This window comes from Salvelinus sp. IW2-2015, linkage group LG2 (genome assembly GCF_002910315.2).
Source record: "Salvelinus sp. IW2-2015 linkage group LG2, ASM291031v2, whole genome shotgun sequence".
NCBI lineage: Eukaryota > Metazoa > Chordata > Actinopteri > Salmoniformes > Salmonidae > Salvelinus > Salvelinus sp. IW2-2015.
Window position 1 is genome coordinate 1,655,281 of NC_036839.1, and position 20,499 is coordinate 1,675,779.

Consider the following 20,499-nt stretch of genomic DNA (forward strand, 5'->3'; position numbering starts at 1 on the left):
TTGGGCAAAAACAATAATATAACATAACGTTGGACTCCTGTAGTAGTACACAAAGACTTGACCCAGCGGTCAAAGCGAATTGCAATGACAAAACTGCTATACCTGATGCAAAGAGGAATGGCACAAGACCTACACTTCACTTACTGCACTACAGCATGCAGCCCGTCAAAGGGCATGTTAGATCTTCTTTTGGTTTTTCAGCACCTTATGTGTGGAATGATCTACAATGCACTTTAAAACTGGAGGAAGTGGTGCCTCTCGGGCATTTCAGATGGTTGTTAGGGACCTTTTTACTAAAGAATGTGTCTGTTTTTTTATGATTGTGTTTTGCTTTTTCCGCATATTGTTGTGCATAATAATGTGTATTTTAATGTGTACATTAATGTGTAGTTGAATGTATTTGTTGTACTTTAATGTGTATTGTTGTGCTATACAGGTGTCATCTGGAAAAGAGACCTTGGATTCAGCATTGACTCCCTGACAAAATAAAGGTTAAATAAAAAGGTAACTAATTATGCAAATTAACGGAAAAGCAAAGGATGAAACGAACTTAACGGCCATGAAAAGTGTCCATTTTTTGCATACTGTGGTCACACAGTTTGGGGGGAAGGTATGCTCAGGTGGCAAGAGCATCATGTAACAGGAAGTGTATTAGGATAATCGAGACAGAGAGAGAGGGAGAGAGTCTTCTTTGTTTTTCAGTTCTTATTCTGCTAGGACTCATATCGTTATGTACTTACAGTATAACGGAATTGTTGAAGCAATTGTTGCAATTTGTTCTGACTATATATCGACATTTACTTTTCATGCCAGTCTTGAATTGAACTTAAGTGAGAGAGGTTTGAAACTGAAGGTCTGTCTGAGGGGTACAGTGAGAGACAGGGTGGGAGAGAAAGAAGGATGAGAGAGACTGTATGTAGGCGTGTGAGAGATGGACAGAGAGATGGAGGGATGACAGTGTGTTTGTATAGGGGAAAGACAGTTGGTTGGTTTTAGGCATAGGGCTGAGAAAGATACATATTCCAGCATACAGCAAATTAAGGAGAGACTGAGACTCAAGTGGCGCACTGAAGTTTTGTGGTTTTCCCATAAGGCAAAGAGAAAAATGTGAAGTTTAATAGCTAATCTCATACTATTCTACATGTTTTGCCAGAGGCTGAGAGAAAATGCTGCTTTTTTAAAGCTAACTTCCTGCAATTCTACACATATTGCCATGGGGCAGAGAGAAAATGTGCAGTTGTATAGCTAATCTCATGCAATTCTACACATTTTGCATTGAGGCTGAGAGAGTTTGGCAATTTCAAAGCTAGTTTCATGTTAATCTACACATTTTTCCATGAGGCTGAGAGAAAATGTTGCAATTTTACAGCAACCGGAGCCCGTGGGCTATGTTGGGGTTGCAGGGATTTTAGTACACAAGTGCTGAGACTGTGGTGTGTGTGTGTGTGTATGCGTGCATGTGTGTGTTTTGATTTTCAATTGGAGGGAGAAAGAGAGAGCAAGAGAGAGCAAAACTATGTACATAGTTTTAGGAGTTTTCCTTGTGTCTCTCCCTGAAGCAGTGACTCTGGGAGAATCTTAAATTGCATACTCATTGCGTCCTCTCTCCTCTCCCCTTGCCTCCTTCTCAAAACCCATTGGAGGAGAAGGTCAGAGGGGAGGGATGTCTGGCCTTCTCATCCAATGGGTTTTGAGAGACGAGGAGAGAGGACAGAAGACGTGAGGAGTATGCAATTGAAATCTTCCCTCTGCCCCCCTGCCAACATGGACTCCCTGATGGCTACAGCAACCTCACAGCAAGTTTTCTATACATTCCTACCCCAGCTGCTTTGGCCCTCTCCTCCTCACCACCACACTCTCCAACCACTCCTCCAAGTCCTTGCACTCTCTTCCCTCTTTCTCTCTCCCTCCCTCCGCTCGTTCTCTTTCTCTACTTCCCTCCCTCTTTCTGTCACTCACTCTCCCTCTCTCTCGCCCTCTCTCCCACTCTCCCCCTGTCCCTCCCTCTCTCTCTCTCTCTCTCCCTCCCTCCCTCTCTGTCTCGCTCTCTCTCCCTCTCTGTCTCTCCCTCGCTCTCCCTCTCAAGCCTGAGAGTAATTATAGGGCTATTGCAGGGAGGGGGAAAGAAAAGAAAAGGAGAAAGGAAAAAAGGGAATTGTCTGGAAAACAACTGCTCGCTTACCCCTTGTTCCGATTCCAGGGGCTCGGCTTTGACTCGGACTGCAGGCATTCCGTCAAGCATTAACATCCTGTTCTCGGGCCGTCTGTGGAGAAATAGAGGAAGGGGGAGGAGGTGTAAGACAGACGCTGAGTTTGACCATGACTAAGCATCTTAGTTTGACACACATAGAAATACAGTAAAAAGCATGAGCTGACGTACGGTGCTGACTAAAAGAACAGTAAACTGTGTAAAAATAAAGGAAATGGCACACTTACACATGCTTAGAGCTTAAATGTTTACAATTTGATAAATAGCCAGGCATTGTGCTGTACATTCTGTATGTGCACTGACAAACATAAACGTAAGCACAGCGACATATACAAAGAAACAGTCACATATAAGAACACAGACACAGTCCACTCTCTCTCTCTGTCTGAACAAGCCACAGCTTTCTGTTTGTAACTACTGTGTTCACTGACATCACTTGTCTGCATGATTGTTCCGGTATGTTTACAAATAATCCATTTGTAATAGACATACAGTATAGTGACCATATCTATATTCCCATAAAACTCATACACAATAGCACAAGCATGGAGATCCTGTTAATTTATATTGGCACAACCATACAATATGAATGCATTCCAAATAACACCATATCCCATAAATAGTGCACTACTTTTGACTAGAGCAATATACAGTGAGTGTACAAAACATTAGGAACACCTTCCTAATATTGAATTGCAGCCCTTTTGCCCTCAGAACATCCTCAATTCGTCTGGACTCTACAAGTAATTCATGCAAGCAGTAAAATCAGATTTTTTAAAATAAATAAAAATACACCTACACAAAAGAGGGATTGTGGAGAGACGTACACACAGGCGCAGACATAAGCAATATACACACATGTACACATGGATTTTGTGTTGTATGTGGTAGTAGAGTAGTGGCCTGAGGGCACACACTTAATGTGTTGTGAAATGTAATGTAATGTTTTTAATTGTATATACATGTAACTACCTTCATTTTGCTGGACCCCAGGATGGGGATCCATAATAAATACAACATTTTCACATGAGTCACGAGTCGAATACAACAGGTAGAGCTTACAGTGAAATGCTTACTTACAAGCCCTTAACCAACAATGCAGTTTTAAGAAAAATAAGTGTTAAGTAAAAAATAGACAACACATTTTTTTTAATAACAAATAACAAAAAATTTAAGAGCAGCAGTAAAATAACAATAGCGAGGCTACATACAGGGGATACCGGTACAGAGTCAATGTGCGGGGGCACAGGTTAGTCGAGGTAATTGAGGTAATATGTACATGTAGGTGGAGTTTAAGTGACTATGCATAGACAATACACAGAGAGTAGCAGCAGCGTAAAAGAGGGGGGTCTTTTTGAGGATCTTGCCAAATCTTTTCAGTCTCCTGAGGGGGAATAGGCTTTGTCGTGCCCTCTTCACGACTGTCTTGGTGTGTTTGGACCATGATAGTTTGTTGGTGATGTGGACACCAAGGAACTTGAAGCTCTCAACCTGCTCCACTACAGCCCTGTCGATGAGATTGGGGGTTCGCTCGGTCCTCCTTTCCTGTAGTCCACAATCATCTCCTTTGTCTTGGTCACGTTGAGGGAGAGGTTGGTATCCTGGCACCACACTGCCAGGTCTCTGACCTCCTCCCTATAGGCTGTCTCATCATTGTCGGTAATCAGGCATACCACTGGTGTGTCGTCGGGAATACTTAATGATGGTGTTGGAGTCGTGCTTGGCCGTGCAGTCATGGGTGACCACGGAGTACAGGAGGGGACTGAGCACGCACCCCTGAGGGGCCCCTGTGTTGAGGATCAGCGTGGCAGTTGTGTTGTTACCTACCCTTACCACCTGGGGGCGGCCCATCAGGAAGTCCAGGATTCAGTTGCAGAGGGAGGTGTTTAGTCCCAGGGTATTTAGGTTAGTGATGATATTTCACGGCACTATGGTGTTGAACGCTGAGCTGTAGTCAATGAATAGCATTCTCACGTAGGTGTTAATTTTGTCCAGGTGGGAAAGGGCAGTCTGCAGTGCAATAGAGATTGCATCATCTGTGGATCTGTTGGTTCGGTATGCAAATTGGAGTGGGTCTAGGGTTTCTAGGATAATGGTGTTGATGTGAGCCATGACCAGCCGTTGCACTTCATGGCTACCGACGTGAGTGCTACGGGTTGGTAATCATTTAGGCAGGTTACCTTGGTGTTTTTGGGCATAGGGACTATGGTGGTCTGCTTGAAACATTGGTATTACAGACTCGGTCAGGGACAGGTTGAAAATGTCAGTGAAGACAATTGGCAGATGGTCAGCGCATGCTCGGAGTACACGTCCTGGTAGTCCGTCAGGCCCTGCCGTCTTGTGAATGTTGACCTGTTTAAAGGTCTAACTCACATCATCTTTTTATAAAAGGCAATTTTTTTCTCTGACATGCAAATACGATGGTACGTTCCTGCAATGCTTTTAACATAAAGGAGATCTTTCCACCCCTACTCTTGTCCATGGTGGTCTGCGAACCCACAAACTTCTGGCCCGTAGTCCTGTGCTCTATCAGAATTCTGGCATTACCATGTAATGCTTACAAGACGAACAGTTTCTAAAAACTGCATATTTAAAGGGCTCTGGTCTGTCCAAGAAGTGAGAGTAAACAGTTATCCACTTTTTGCTATCCACTTTTTTGTGCATAGGGTTTTATTTTTTATTTTTGCATTCAGGGAGAGTTTAGGTAAAATATATTTTGCTAAAGGGAGGACCATCCATTTATATTTCAGAGAGGTCTGATTTTCTCCATGTAACCCTTATTATAAATAATGTTCACTCCCTAAAGCATATTTGAAACAAGAAAGTACTATGTATGTGTTACTAAATCGGAATCGGACTATATCCTTCACAGTCACGTAAGCATACAGTACAAACACACACACCATACATCCATATCACCAATCAGCCATCCCTCTGCCCCACAGAAACCTCTCACAATAACAGATACACAAAGCACACTCATCCAATAATGTGGGCAGCTCCTCAGCATTAGCAGTAGTATGGAGACGTGTGTGTGTGTGTCTGTGTGTGTTGTGTGGTGTGGTGTGTTGTGTGGTGTGTGTGTGTGTGGTGTGTGTGTGTGTGTGTGTGTGTGTGTGTGTGTGTGTGTGTGTGTGTGTGTGTGTGTGTGTGTGTGTGTGTGTGTGTGTGTGTGTGTGTTGTGTGTGTGTGTGGTGTGTGTGTGTGTGTGTGTGTGTACATGTGTGTAAAACACCAGAGTAAATTGCTAGTGGCAATGCGCCATCAGCGCTCTATTTTGTTCCCCTCTCCTCCTCCTCACATTGCTAGAGGCTGGAGTGAGGCTCCAACCCATGATTGCCATAGCAACGCTATCTAGGCCCAAGACCTAAAGCCGAAGGACATCCTGGACAACAATACAATAGCTCCAAAGCCAGGACTACTTAGGGGATTCAGACCACACACACACAACACACACACACACACACACACACACACACACACACACACACACACACACACACACAACACACACACACACACACACCACACACACACACACACACACACACACACACACACACACACACACACACACGTCGTCATGTCTCATGCAATTCTCATCACGTATGAAGCGTGTTTCCGTGTGGTTTGTGTGTGTGCACATACATGCGTGCATGTGGTTATCCGGGTATTCAGGCTGATAGCCTAAAGGCTCAGACTTTTCTGTTTCCGTCTACTGTACTGGGCCATGGCTTCGGTGGACCTGCTCTAACTTGGGGCCAAGCCCAGGCCACTGGTACTTTTCAGCCTCCATTTACATACTGTTTCAATGGCCAACTGTGAACTTTAATGATCCTGATGGAAACACAATAACACTAGAGCTGACATTAACATAAAACACTGGCGACACCCTAGTGTGAGGGGCTGTCCTAGTGGAAATGTACCATGAGAGAGGTTTTTTCTCTCCTTTCAATTGATCACCTCACAGACATACACCATGTTTAACTCTACAGCTGCTAAAGCAGTCATTTTGACTGCTCATGAATAAAACAAACATGTATTACTACATTTTTAAAGTCATGCCCCCCTCCGTTCTTGACTTTTCCTAAAGAAGTCTATATAACACTGTCAGTGTTAGAATCCTAATATCACAAACAGAACTGGAGTTCTAACCAGTTGAAGGTTTTCCCCTGTTAATGGTTTTCCCCTGTTGCACCCTCCTCCCAATCACACTAATAACTGCCCCCTCCTCCCAATCACACTAATAACTGCCCCCTCCTCCCAATCACACTAATAACTGCCTCGAAACTGAACCTAACTATACAGAAATTAATTTGACACATATAACAACAGATAAGTAAATAAATTAAGTAAAGTATGATGGGGAGAAAGTAGGTGAATGGTTGAGTTGATGAGCGACAGGAAGTGAATGATGCATAATTATGTAATCACCGATCGTGATTAAAGAACAGGGCGGGCCCTGTTTTGATCTGTATTGATCTGTTCTATTGATTATCTCAAAATGGTATGTACCCTATATCAGTCCACCAAATCCAAAACAGTCTTATCAGTCTACTCTGAGTGCGCATAATTGTACCCGCTGAACGGCTTTCAATATCTGGGAAAATATCCACATCAGGCAACAGGTGAGCGAGTGTCAGAACATGTGGTAATGAGGCTTGTGGAACCTTACAATGGCAAGGGGAGAAATGTCACCACGGACAATTTCTTCACTTCACTGTAATTGGCCGGCACCATGAACAAAGTGAGATGGGAGATCCCTCCCTCTGCGCAAAATAAGGCACCTGCACAGCCGTTGTACTCCACAACGGTTCTGAAGAATGACAAGATGACAAGGACACGATAAAATCGAATGAAATTCTATCTGTTACATGCGCCGAATGCAACAGATGTAGACCTTACCATGAAATGCTTACTTACAAGCCCTTGAACAAAAAAATGCAGTTTTAAGAAAGTAGAGTTAAGTAGAGTAGAGTTAATAAATAAATAACAATAATGAGGCTATATAGATGGGTCAATGTGCGGGGGTACAGGTTAGTCGAGGTAATTTTGTACATGTAGGTAGGGGTAAAGTGACTCTGCATAGATAATAAACAGTGAGTAGCAGAAGTATAAAAACAAAGTGCGAGGGGTGCGGGGGGGTGGGGGTGTCAATGCAAATTTTCCAGGTGGCCATTTGATTAATTGTCAAGCAGGCTTATGGCTTGGGGGTAGGAGCTGTTAAGGATCCTTTTGGACCTAGACTTGGCACTCTGGTACTGTAGCAGAGAGAACAGTCTATGATTTGGGTGACTGGAGTCTTTGACGATTTTTAGCGCCTTCTTCTGACACAGCCTAGTACATACAGTTGAAGTCACACGTTTACATACACTTAGGTTGGAGTCATTAAAACAAATTTTTCAACCACTCCACAAATTTCTTATTAATAACAAACTATAGTTTTGGCAAGTGGGTTACGACATCTACTTTGTGCATGACACAAGTCATTTTTCCAACAATTGTTTACAGACAGATTATTTCACTTATAATTCACTGTATCACAAATCCAGTGGGTCAGAAGTTTATATACACTAACTTACTTACTTACTTACTTTATTGTCCCCATGGGGAAATTTTGTTGCAGTGTCATGTACACATTTAAAGTGGCGTTAAATACAAAACAAGATTGACAATACAAATACAACACTACGTTGACTGTGCCTTTCAACAGCTTGGAAAGATCCAGAAAATGATGTCATGGCTTTAGAAGCTTCTGATAGGCTTTGTTTGAGTCAATTGAAGGTGTACCTGTGGATGTATTTCAAGGCCTACCTTCAAACTCAGTGCCTCTTTGCTTGACATTGTAGGAAAATCAAAAGAAATCAGCCAAGACCTAAGAAAAAATTGTGTAGACCTACACCAGTCTAGTTCATTCTTGGGAGAAATGTGCAAATGCCTGAAGGTACCACGTTCATCTGTACAAACAAAAGTACGCAAATATAAAAACCATTGGACCACGCAGCCGTCATACCGCTCAGGAAGGAGATCCGTTCTGTCGCCTAGAGATTAACATACTTTTATGCGAAAAGTGCGAATCAATCCCAGAACAACAGCAAAGGACCTTCTGAAGATGCTGGAGGAAACAGGTATCTATTTCTACAGTAAAACGAGTCCTATATCGACATAACCTGAAAGGCCGCTCAGCAAGGAAGAAGCCACTGCTCCAAAACCGCCATAAAAAAAGCCAGACTACGGTTTGCAACTGCACATGGGGACAAAGCTTGTACTTTTTGGAGAAATTTCCTCTGGTCTGATGAAACAAACATAGAACTGTTTGGCCATAATGACCATCGTTATGTTTGGAGAAAAAGAGGGAGGCTTGCAAGCTGAAGAACACCATCCCAACCGTGAAGCAAGGGGGTGGCAGCATCATGTAGTGGGGGTGCTTTGCTGCAGGAGGGACTGATGCACTTCACAAAATAGATGGCATCATGAGGAATGGAAAATATGTGGATATTTTGAAGCAACATCTCAAGACATCAGCCAGGAAGTTAAAGCTTGGTCGCAAATGGGCCTTGCAAATGGACAATGACCCCGAGCATACTTTCAAAGTTGTTGCAAAATGGCTTAAGGACAACAAAATCAAGGTATTGGAGTGTCCATCACAAAGCCCTGACCTCAATCCCATAGAAAATATGTGGGCAGACCTGAAAAAGCAGTGCGGGCATGGAGGCCTACAAACCTGACTCAGTTACACCAGATGTGTCACGATGAATGTGCCAAAATTCACCCAACTTATTGTGGGAAGCTTGTGGAAGGCTACCTGAAACGTTAACCCAAGTTAAACAATTTAAAGGCAATGCTACCAAATACGACTTGAGTGTATGTAAACTTCTGACCCACTGGGAATGTGATGAAAGATATAAAAGCTGTAAAATATATCATTCTCTCTACTATTATTCTGATATTTCACATTCTTAAAATAAAGTGGTGATCCTAACTGACCTAAGACAGGGAATTTTTACAAGGATTAAATGTCAGGAATTGTGAATAACTGAGTTTAAATGTATTTGGCTGAGGTGTATGTAAACTTCCTACTTCAACTCTAGGTCCTGGATGACAGGAAGCTTGGCCCCAGTGATGTACTGGGCTGTACTCACTACCCTCTGTAGTGCCTTACGGTCGAATGCTGAGCAGTTGCCATACCAGGCGGTGAGGTCAAGATGCAACAAGTCAGGATGTTGGATCTGGGGACCCATGCCAAATCTTTTCATTCTCCAGAGGGGGATAAGGCGTTGTCGTGCCCTCTTCACAATTTTCTTGGTGTGTTTTACCAATAAAGAGATAACTGGAGACTATTTCGCACTGCAACCAAACAAAGGTATGCTAAAGTGTGTCAAGCAAGTGAAAGTTACGAAGGTTTGTGTCAACTGGTTTCTAATGTTTTTATCATTTGACCACGCGTCTTGATGACCATGCATCTTGGTGGTTGTATTTTGTCATAAAAATAAGCTGTTACCTTGTTCCAACACATATGCTTTCTGTTTCATAGTTGTATCAAAGGCACCCCACGAATAAACTTGATTGAACACTTGAATATTTGTTTTTGGTGTTTTTTGTTTTTACATATAACCTAGAGTAACAAACTAATGAAAATGGTATTGTGTAATTTGAAATCAAATAAAAATGTATTCTGTTACACAAGGCCTTCACCAAATTAATATTTTTGCAATGTGTAAAAAAACAGATATACAGGACCAGATATGTACTGAGTGTAACAATTGAATCCCCTAAATAATTGTCTCGAGGTCCATAGAGATGATTATTTTTTTAATTCAAAACAAATTTGTGCACAAAATTTGAAATAATTTTTGTGTGTATGGAAAATAAAACAGATATACAGGACCAGATATGTACTCAGTGTAACAAGTGAATCCCCTAAATAATTGTCTCGAGGTCCATATTGAGATTTTTTTTTTTATTCAAAACAAATGTGCACTAAATTTGAAATAATTTCTGTGCGTATGGAAAATTGCTGGGATCTTTTATTTCAGCTGATGAAACTATTAGAACTATTAGAAATGTTAAACAATTAGAATGTTGCAATCAGAATGACTCCTCGTTAGCTTGAAGAGTGGTCCCGCGAGGCCCAAAGGTTCTAGTGGTTCCAAAGGTTTGTTTTGTCTTATTTCTTGTTTTTTTCACAATAAAAAAATATTTTGCATCTTCAAAGTGGTAGGCATGTTGTGTAAATCAAATTATACAACCCCTCCAAAAATCTATTTTTATTCCAGGTTGTAAGGCAACAAAATTGGTAAAATGCCAAGAGGGGTGAATACTTTCGCAAGCCACTGTATGCACGAACCACTTTTCCGTATTTTTTTTATTTTTTTTTAACAAATATTTTTTTCATTCACTTCACCAATTTGGACTATTCTGTGTATGTCCCTTAGATGAAATCCAAATAAAAATCTATTTCAATTACAGTTTGTAATGCAACAAAATAGGAAAAAGGCCAAGTGGGATGAATACTTTTGCAAGGCACTGTATATCTGTGTAAGCTGCATGTGACATAACTCCACCAGTCATATTTATGATATAATTTACAAAGACTATACTTTAAAAAAAACATTTAGTCAATTTTTTTTCCCCACCATCAATTAGTTTATTTGAGTTTAACCACAATATTTTTTGTATTTTTTGTTCTGTCTTTTCAGGTGGATTAAAATGAAATTGCAACCAACTTTCTATGGCTTGTTTAAAAAATAACGATATTTTGGAGATTTTATTTTTACCTTCAATTATCCAAATGTGAGCGGTTGTGATCTGAATAAAGGGAAAAAGGCCATTCTTGAACATGGGGTGGGATGCCTTTATTGAGATGTCTAATGCTTTAATATTTAATCATTTCTGCCCTCCGAATTAATTTTCATTATATAAATAGGCACTTAAAAGTTTCTCTGGCTTGCCATTCCAAATAAAATATAATACTTTTTTCTCATATAATAAATAAAACAGTTCACTAGGTGTAGGCAAAACAATAAGAAAATAGGTAAACTGTGATATTACTAAAGAGATAATAAGGGTGATTTAATTAGTGTGGCAGGTACCCTAGTGGTTAGAGCATTGGACTAGTAACGGAAGGTTGCAAGATCAAATATCTGAGCTGACAAGGTAAAAATCTGTCATTCTGCCCCTGAACAAGGCAGTTAACCCACTGTTCCTAGGCCTCCATTGAAAACAAATATGTGTTCTTAACTGACTTGCCTAGTTAAATAAAAGGTAAAAAAAATCCACAAATAGACAGGTATATTCCTTTCCATGATAGCAAGATCAAATCAATTTATCCTAACTTTCTATTAAAATGTATTGGATTGAGAACATTTCTTTCTTTCGGGATATGTATACCGAGTATGTCCACATCACCGTCAAACCATTTTATTGGTAAACTACATAGTAATGTAAAAGTTGTATTTTGAGTGATCCAATACGTAATATCCAACACGTAATACGTATTTATTATAATTTGGATTTAATCCAGAAAGGTTAGAAAAAATATCTATATCCTCTATGAGGCTGTGGAGGGATTCTAATTGTGGATTTAAAAGACAACATGAATCAGCGTACAATGACACCTTTGTTTTAAATCCCTGGATTTATAATCCCTTAATACTATTGTAGGTTATGATTTTAACAGCTAACATTTCGATGGCAATAATAAATAGATATGCCGATAGTGGACAACCTTCTTTTATTCCTCTTAACAATTTAAAACTTTCTGAGATGTGCCCATTATTTACTATTTTACACCTAGGGTTACTATACATAATTTTAACCCATTTTATAAGAGATTCTCCAAAATTGAAATATTACAGGTATTTATATACAGTCATACTTTATCAAAGGCCTTTCAAAGTCAGCTACGAATACCAGGTCTGGTTTCCTAGATATGTCATAGTGTTCTATTGTTTCCAGTACTTGTCTAATGTTAATTCCAATGTATCGTCCATGTAAAAAACCTGTCTGATTAGGATGAATAATATATGACAAAACCTTTTTAATTCTATGCACTAAGCATTTAGCTAGAAGTGTGAGAGGCCTCCAATTTTTTAAATGGACAGGATCTTTTTGTATACCACTTGGATCCTTTTTGAGAAATAACGAAATTAGATCTTCTTGTTGAGTATCCGATAATATATAATTTATATAGGAGTGGTTAAAACATGCTAATACCGGCCCTCTGAGTACAGTAATCCCTCGTTTATCGCGGGGGTTACGTTCCGAAAATGACCCGCGATAAGTGAAATCCGCGAAATAGAAAACTTTTTTTTTTTTTTACAATTAGCAACTATTACATGTATACAAATACAGTTATTTCCGTGTAGGCCGTTTCGTCGACATTATGGGTTTAGGAGATGTTCGAAATTACAAGATAATTTGGCCAACTTAATGTAAATTTGCCAAGCTGTTTTATGTACGTACACATAACTGCACGAGACGACAAAATGATAGCACAATTCGTAGCATGTTTTGATACAAGAAGCGGGAGTGAGTTTTTAGCGAATCAGAATGCAGAGCACAATGCACCAAAAAAAAAAAAAAAATGCATTATGAAAATCCGCGAAATAGCGAATCCGCGATAAGTGAACCGCGAAGTGGCGAGGGATCACTGTATATAAAACAAAGTTTGGTGTACCTCCACTGGTTTGCCATCCCTGGAGTTTTCCCAGAATTACAGTAGCTTTTTTACAGTGACAGTATTTAAATAAGCTAATCCAGTAGACTCAGAGCAGCAACAATTTTCGCCTAAAATGACACACCCAAATCTAACTGCCTTTAGCTCAGGCCCTGAGGCAAGGATATGCATATTCTTGGTACCATTTGAAAGGAAACACTTTGACGTTTGTGGAAATGTGAAAAGAATGTAGGATAACAATAGATCTGGTAAAAGATAATACAAAGAAAAAAACAACTGTTCTTTTGTATTTAAAAAAAATCATCTTTGAAATGCAAGAGAAAGGCCATAATGTATTATTCCAGCCCAGGTGCAATTTAGATTTTGGCCACTAGATGGTAGCAGTGTATGTGCAAAGCTTTAGACTGATCCAATGAACCATTGCATTTCTGTTCAAAATGTTGTATCAAGACTGACCAAATTTGCCTAATTTGTTTATTAATAACTTTTCATGTTCAAAATTGTGCACTCTCCACAAACAATAGCACAGTATTATTTCACTGTAATAGCTACAGTAAATTGGACAGTGCGTTTAGATTAACAAGAATTTAAGCTTTCTGCCAATATCAGAAATGTCTATGTCCTGGGAAATGTTCTTGTTACTTACAACCTCATGTTAATCGCATTAGCCTAGATTAGCTCAACCGTCCCATGGAAGGGACACCGATCCCAAAGAAGTTTTAATGAACTGTCCGAGAGCAGCTTCCCCATAGGAAATCAATTGGCAGAGCAGGGCAATGGTGGTCTATGTAATGACCACCCAGATAACAGCAGAGAGGGAGAGTTAACACTGAGTAATGAAGTGACTATCTCTCTAAAGGAGGTCACATTGGAAAACTTTAACTGGATTTAATTGTGTTGATTGATTCCGCTCTTTTCTTTTGAAAGACTTGTAGCTTTCCCTATGTGTGATCGAATGACAGAATGCATCATAAGATGATGGAACATATCGACTGCCATAACGTAAACGTAAACTATCATATCACTTTACCTCAAGGTAAAAAATCATGGTTTTAACCACACCCAAAAATAGAATGTTTGGATTGAAGTGACCAGCTAGAATTTGCAGCATGCAACGAAGGGTCGCAAAATGTGACAAAATAATTAGATTACAGAGTTTAATAGTCACATGTACAGGGTTACAGATGTAATTACAGGGTACAATGGCATTCATGAGCTCCGAGCTCCAACAATCAAATCAAAGTTTATTTGTCACGTGTGCCGAATACAACAGTGAAATGCTTACTTACAGGCTCTAACCAATAGTGCAAAAAAAATGTATGTGTAAGTGTGTGTGTGTAGGTAAGTAAAGAAATAAAACAACAGTAAAAAGACATTTGAAAATAAGAGTAGCAAGGCTATATACAGAAACCGGTTAGTCAGGCTTATTGAGTTAGTATGTACATGTAGGTATGGTTAAAGTGACTATGCATATATGATTAACAGAGAGTAGCAGTAGTGTAAAAAGAGGGGTTGGCGGGTGGTGGGACACAATGCAGATAGCCCGGTTAGCCAATGTGCGGGAGCACTGGTTGTTTCGGGCCAATTGAGGTAGTATGTACATGAACGTATAGTTAAAGTGACTATGCATATAAGATAAACAGAGAGTAGCAGCAGCGTAAAAGAGGGGTTGGGGGGGGGGGGGGGGGGGGGGGGGGGGGGCACACAATGCAAATAGTCCGGGTACCTGTTCAGGAGTCTTATGGCTTGGGGGTAAAAACTGCAGGACAAAGTGAAATAAAACAATACAAATATAATAAAAATAGACAATGTAAAAATATAAATAATAATATGCACATATTATTAACAAATGTGGCAATGATAAAGGTCCATCGGGGTGGGAGCAGGGTAAAAAGTCAATTGAAGTGTGGGGGGGAAATGTCCATAGGGGGAGCAGCATCTGGGGGGGGGGGGGCAGGTTTTTATTTAAACGTTTTTTATTTAACCTTTATTTAACTAGGCAAGTCAGTTAAGAACAAATTCTTATTTACAGTGACGGCCTACCCCGGGCAGAACCCTCCCCTCACCCGGACAATGCTGGGTCAATTGCGCGCACACCCCGGGATCAAACCAGGGTGTGTAGTGACGCCTCTAGCACTGAGATGCAGTGCCTTAGACTGCTGCACCACTCAGCAGCCCCTGAGTGGTGCAGCAGTGGTGGCTATTCAGCAGCCTAATGGTCTGGGGGTAGAAGCTATTGGCCAGTCTAACAGTTTTTGCCATGATGCTCCTATACTGCCCCCGTCTGAGTGATGGAAACAAGGAAAACAGGCCATGGCTTTTGCTACTATCTCCAGACTAGGTAAGCCAGTGCTGTTGTAGTCCATCAGCAATATACAACTCTGTGTGTGGGAGAGATGGAAAGATAGGGAGAGATAAAGGAGAGGAGATTAAGATCATCTTTCCATTTGCTCTGCTCCAAAATGAAATGATCATCCCAGGTGTGAGGGAGACTGGGTGGGGGTTGAAGTGGGCTGTGGACTGTGGAGTATTGAGGCATTTACAACCCCCTCCCCCTTCTCTCCCTCCACTGACCCACACTTAATCCCCAGAGAGGAACCAGGCTAGAATAAGGCCAAGTCTACCCTACAAAAATGAAGGGGGTGGGGACAAAGGTATGTCAGAGTGTGTGTGTGTCAGACAGAGAAAGTGTGTGTGTGTGTGCTCGTGCATGCGTGCATGTTTGCATGACTGTGTATGTTTTACTATTTTGTGTGTGTGTGTCCAACTTCCATCCACCACCCTCCTCCCTCCTCCTCTTCCCCTTCCATCTTCCATCTTCCCTCCTAACTCTCTGATGGCTATCAGCTCTATGGTGACTGGGCCAATCAGCTGGTGTAAAGGGATAAGGCCCAACCAGGCACAGCCAGACAGAATGACTAACGGATCAATAGGAAGTGACAGGCCTCCGAAGAAAACACTGAACTTCAGGGACTCATGGTGACCCCATATTCATTCACACGCACGCGCGCACGCACGCACGCACGCACACACGCACACGCACACACACACACACACACACACACACACACACGTCCAGTCCAGTCCAGTCCAGTCATTGTGCAACTGAAACTCTTTTTTTGTATGTAATTCTTTAGAATCTAACATGTTAGGGAAGTGTGGGGGGGGGGGGGGGGGGCGGGGTTCTAAGCTGACATATGTCAGCTTAGAATTGTTTTAAATGGTCACACATTCATTCAGTTATTTGATTTTGAGTTTTAGGACCCCTTTAGATATTGAAATAAAAATAAATATTGACGCCCATAGAAACGCAAAAACGACAGTCAAAAAAATAACTCTTAAGAAACAAGGATTTGAAGTTTCTGCCCTAAATATAGGCGATATTAAAAAAACTCTGGAAATATATTTAAAAAAAATTACACATATTTAACCCCTTTTTGGAGTAGATGCAAAACTACCTTCCTACTCCATTCGTTTTTTTTTTACCTGTACCGGTTACCTTCAGGCGAGTCCCGTGACACCATTGTGTTCGTAAGAATCTCCCCTTTCCAAAGAGGGGTCATAGAAGTGAGCCAAACCATTCGGACGCAACAGACGTTTACAAAACAGAATTTGGCACGTCGACAGTACCGACTTTGGACAAGTCTCCTGACACTTGTGGGGGTCGTAGAGCAAAACGGAGAACACCAGCATGTTCGAGGGTGTCTCCCCTTTCCTTAGAGCGGTCATAGTAGTGGGCCATTCAGATGCTACAGACGTTTACCTGAGAAGACCGATTTTCAGGATATCTCATGGTCTGACAAACACTACTCTAATTCTGCCACCTTTCACCGCATATGCTGAAGTGCGACACTGGTGGATGCGGTAGATTGAGACACCTCCAATGCAAAAAAATATCTAGCTTAACAAGCATCCATGTAGTTGTCATCTTGCTAGTAACCAGTTTTCAGTATATTAAGTATCCAGTCAATAACCAGTGGAGAGTGTGTTTGTGTTTATCCTGTGTTCCCATTGAAGTAGCTACTAAATAAATAATTAAACCATTTTGTGTACTACTGAACCATAAGTAAGGCTCAGTTTTTTTCAGATGCAAGGAGGTTACGACTGTTCAGAATGGTGATATGATACAATGTTATGATGAATAAGTTGACTGTTTAAAGATGTGATAGGTAAAGACCTTTCTGGAGTTTATTTCGGGAGATGGTAACTTTAAAGAACCACTCTCGTGGTGCCCCAGATTTCGGTTTTGGATTATCGTCGTCAGTCATGACACATGGATGGACGTTTAATACAGACTTGTATCACAGGTGACCTGGCTGGTGGGTGAGCGTGTGCATGTGTGTGCATCATAGTCCGATTGGAAATATTTTCCAAGATCACAATACAGGAAAATGTAGCAACTTAGACTTGAACAATGGGAGCTCTGGCACCTAGTAGATCTGGAATGATGTATATTGGACCTCAACTATTCAGTAGTTTTGGATCTAGAATAGGATGATATCTTAAACCAGAAAGGATATGGAACATTTTCTCCTATGCTCTCTTTGGTTATCTGCTTATACAGTATTTTCAGAAGAGGAGTAAACACACACTCTCTCTCGCTTGCTCACTCTCTCTCTATCTCTCAATTCAATTCAAAGTGGCTTTATTGGTATGGGAAACATGTGTTTATATTGCCAAAGAAAAAAAAAAGAAAAAGAAAAACAACATCATCAATGCTTTGTTCCCATGTTGAGCACGCCCAAAGCAACTGTGTGTGTGCTTGTGAGTGGCGCATGCGTGTGTCCGTGAGAGAGAGAGAAGAGAGAGAGAGAGAGAGAGAGAGAGAGAGAGAGAGAGAGAGAGAGAGAGAGAGGAGAGAGAGGAGGAGAGAGAGAGAGAGAGAGAGAGAGAGAGAGAGGAGAGAGAGAGAGAAGAGAGAGAGAGAAGAGAGAGAGAGAGAGAGAGAGAGAGAGAGAGAGAGGAACAAGGGGGTGAGGGAGGGTGACAGAAGTTTGAATAAGGGAAAGAACAGAAGAGCTGTTTGCTAGGGGGGTGGTTGGGAAAGCACAGTGGAGAAGTGGAGTAGGAGAGAGGAGGGTGAATGAGGAGAGAGGATGGTAGATTGAAGCCAATGCGCCAGCCAAGCTCAGAGCACAGAGAAGAAGCATGCCAATAGACCCTCCACCACCACAGCCACAGGGGGGGAAGAGAGGGAAAGAGAGAGACTGCTACGAGACAGCTACCATAGTAAAAATAACACACTCGACATAAACAGTATTTCAACATCTACGGTATCAAAAGATTTCAGCTACTATTGTGTCATGCTTAAAACCCCAGCTATTACATCCACTGTGTAAAATAAAAGACAAATGAGCTTGATTATGAATCAGTGCTAAGTGGAAAATTGAAGCACATTAGCTAATAGTTCCAATGAAAATGCAAAACCTGGCCCGAACTGTGCTTGATTATACATTTTTCTGTATCAAAAATAATGATTCTTATGTGTTAAATGAGTTGAAACCACATTTGATGTGTGATCATGACAAAATAACAGAAAGTATATACTGTATATAAAAAAAGTGTTCTGATGTGAGAATGTAACAGTAGCACATTGTGATATGTGAGTAGAGAGAGATAGAGGGCTTCTTGTGCTCTGCTCCTATCATGTCGCTGTTTGTTCTTCACCCTGCGTTTAGTTCCCTTTTCTCAAACAGACCAGTGTGACAAGTCAGCCACCACAAGCTCAGACAGACAGACGAAGGAACAGACATACGGACGGATGGGTGACGGACGGGCGGACGGACTGGCAGATAGGAAACAGACAGTCAGACACTCCACCACCAGACAAGACATTAGCCCTTCAACTGACTAACACGAACCATAAAGTTGTATGACGAAATGGAAGACCTGTTAAATGGAAGTATGGCCACGTCCGAAAAATGGCTTGCCTACTACTTTGTAAAACTACAACTCTGTACTAATTGTAATACAAACCTTTTAGAACATACTATTTAGTAAAAACATATGCACTAAGCGAAAAATATCAACATACTAGACTCATCCATTCTGAGAAGCTGTCTTCTAATGTGCAATCACGCTTGTTCCCAGCCGTTCATTCAATTTGGGTCAGCCGGCCCCATACCTGATTATCAGCTGTTGACAAACACACGTGGGTCTGTAAAAATGATTCTCTTTCTCAATAGTTTGCAGCGAAGTCTACTGGTTTGCAATTAAAGCGAACTCATCTATTTACTATGCAAGTATGGATATCCAGACAAGTCCTGTCTCAAATCAAATCGTGTTTGTCACATGTAAAAACAGGTGTAGACCTTCCCATGAAATTCTTACTTACAAGCCCTTAACCAACAATTCAGTTCAAGAAATAGAGTTAAGAAAATATTTACTAAATAAACTAAAGTAAAAAAATGTAAGAAAAAGTAACACAATAAATGAACAACAACAAGGTTATTTACAAGGGGTACTGGTACCGAGTCAATGTGCGGGGGTACAGTTTAGTCGAGGCAATTTGTACATGTAGGTAGGGGTAAAGTGACTATGCATAGATAATAAACAGCGAGTAGAAGAAGTGTAAAAAACAAATGCGGGTGGCCATTTCATTAATTATTTAGCATTCTTATGGCTTGGGGGTAGAAGCTGTGAATGAACCTTTTGGACCTAGACTTGGAGCTCCTAATAGTAGCCGTGCGGTAGCAGAGAGAACAGTCTATGACTTGGGTGACAATTTTTGGAGCCTTCCTCTGTCATAGTTCTGTGTCTATGCGATTACTTAATCAATCCCACCTGGTTCTTATTCCAGCCTAAAGTGTCCATCTAACAAGCACCCTGTCGATGATCATATTCCAGGAGTACATCATCACCAAAAATGGCTGTCGAAAAGCTCTCTCTATCTATCTTCCATTCTCACACTGGCAAAAAAACTGAACTCCCAACAACCTGTGTGTGTGTGTGTGGACTCTTTCCTCAGGCCTGGATGTACTCAGAAGAAAAGTTTTTTTTGGAGTAGGGGTGGGGGGGGGGCGGGGGTAATATTTTTTGGCACTCCGTGAATGGCCTCAGAATTTCCATTTCATAAGGCGTATTTTCCTTGGCAGGCGCGGCCGGCAAAGTCTTTTGGATGCTTCTGGGACATTTTTGAACTGGACTCAAAAAAGTAGAGTGCTGCTGCCTCAATGCCCAGCAGCATTTATTCGATTTTTTTACCATTTCAGGAGCACAAGCAGCATTTTTCTTGATGCTATGAAAGCAATTGTCAGGAGCAGAAAACAACAGTCCCAATTTACAATGCATAGTTCTTATTCCATAGTAATGAATTGAATAACATCCACGATACATAATACAATAATGGTATACACATAGTACTTACAACTGTTATGGATCACCAGGTATCAATACATGACATATTTTCTCTCCTAGTGTACGTCTTTCAATAGATGATATCACAATTGGCTGGTTATCATTTGTGGAATTGTACACTGAGTAAAACAATAAAAGTGATCGTCACAGGCTTCAAATGGAGACTGAGTATTGAGCTATACTGTATGTTAATGTTTGTTCCTCTCACCCATTAGGATCCACTTTAGATTGGTAAAAAAAACACTTGTGATGTCTA

General features: G+C 40.9%; 1 protein-coding gene across 1 annotated transcript in view; it reads right to left on the reverse strand.

Annotated features, from left to right (window-relative positions):
* LOC111973065 (Krueppel-like factor 12) overlaps window positions 1-20,499 on the reverse strand; it is a 141,898-nt gene that overhangs the window by 95,417 nt on the left and 25,982 nt on the right. The window contains exon 2 of the mRNA XM_024000238.2: window positions 2,183-2,264. Coding sequence (XP_023856006.1) covers window positions 2,183-2,248 — 66 coding nt within the window. The 5' untranslated portion in view covers window positions 2,249-2,264. The remainder of the gene's footprint in view (window positions 1-2,182; window positions 2,265-20,499) is intronic.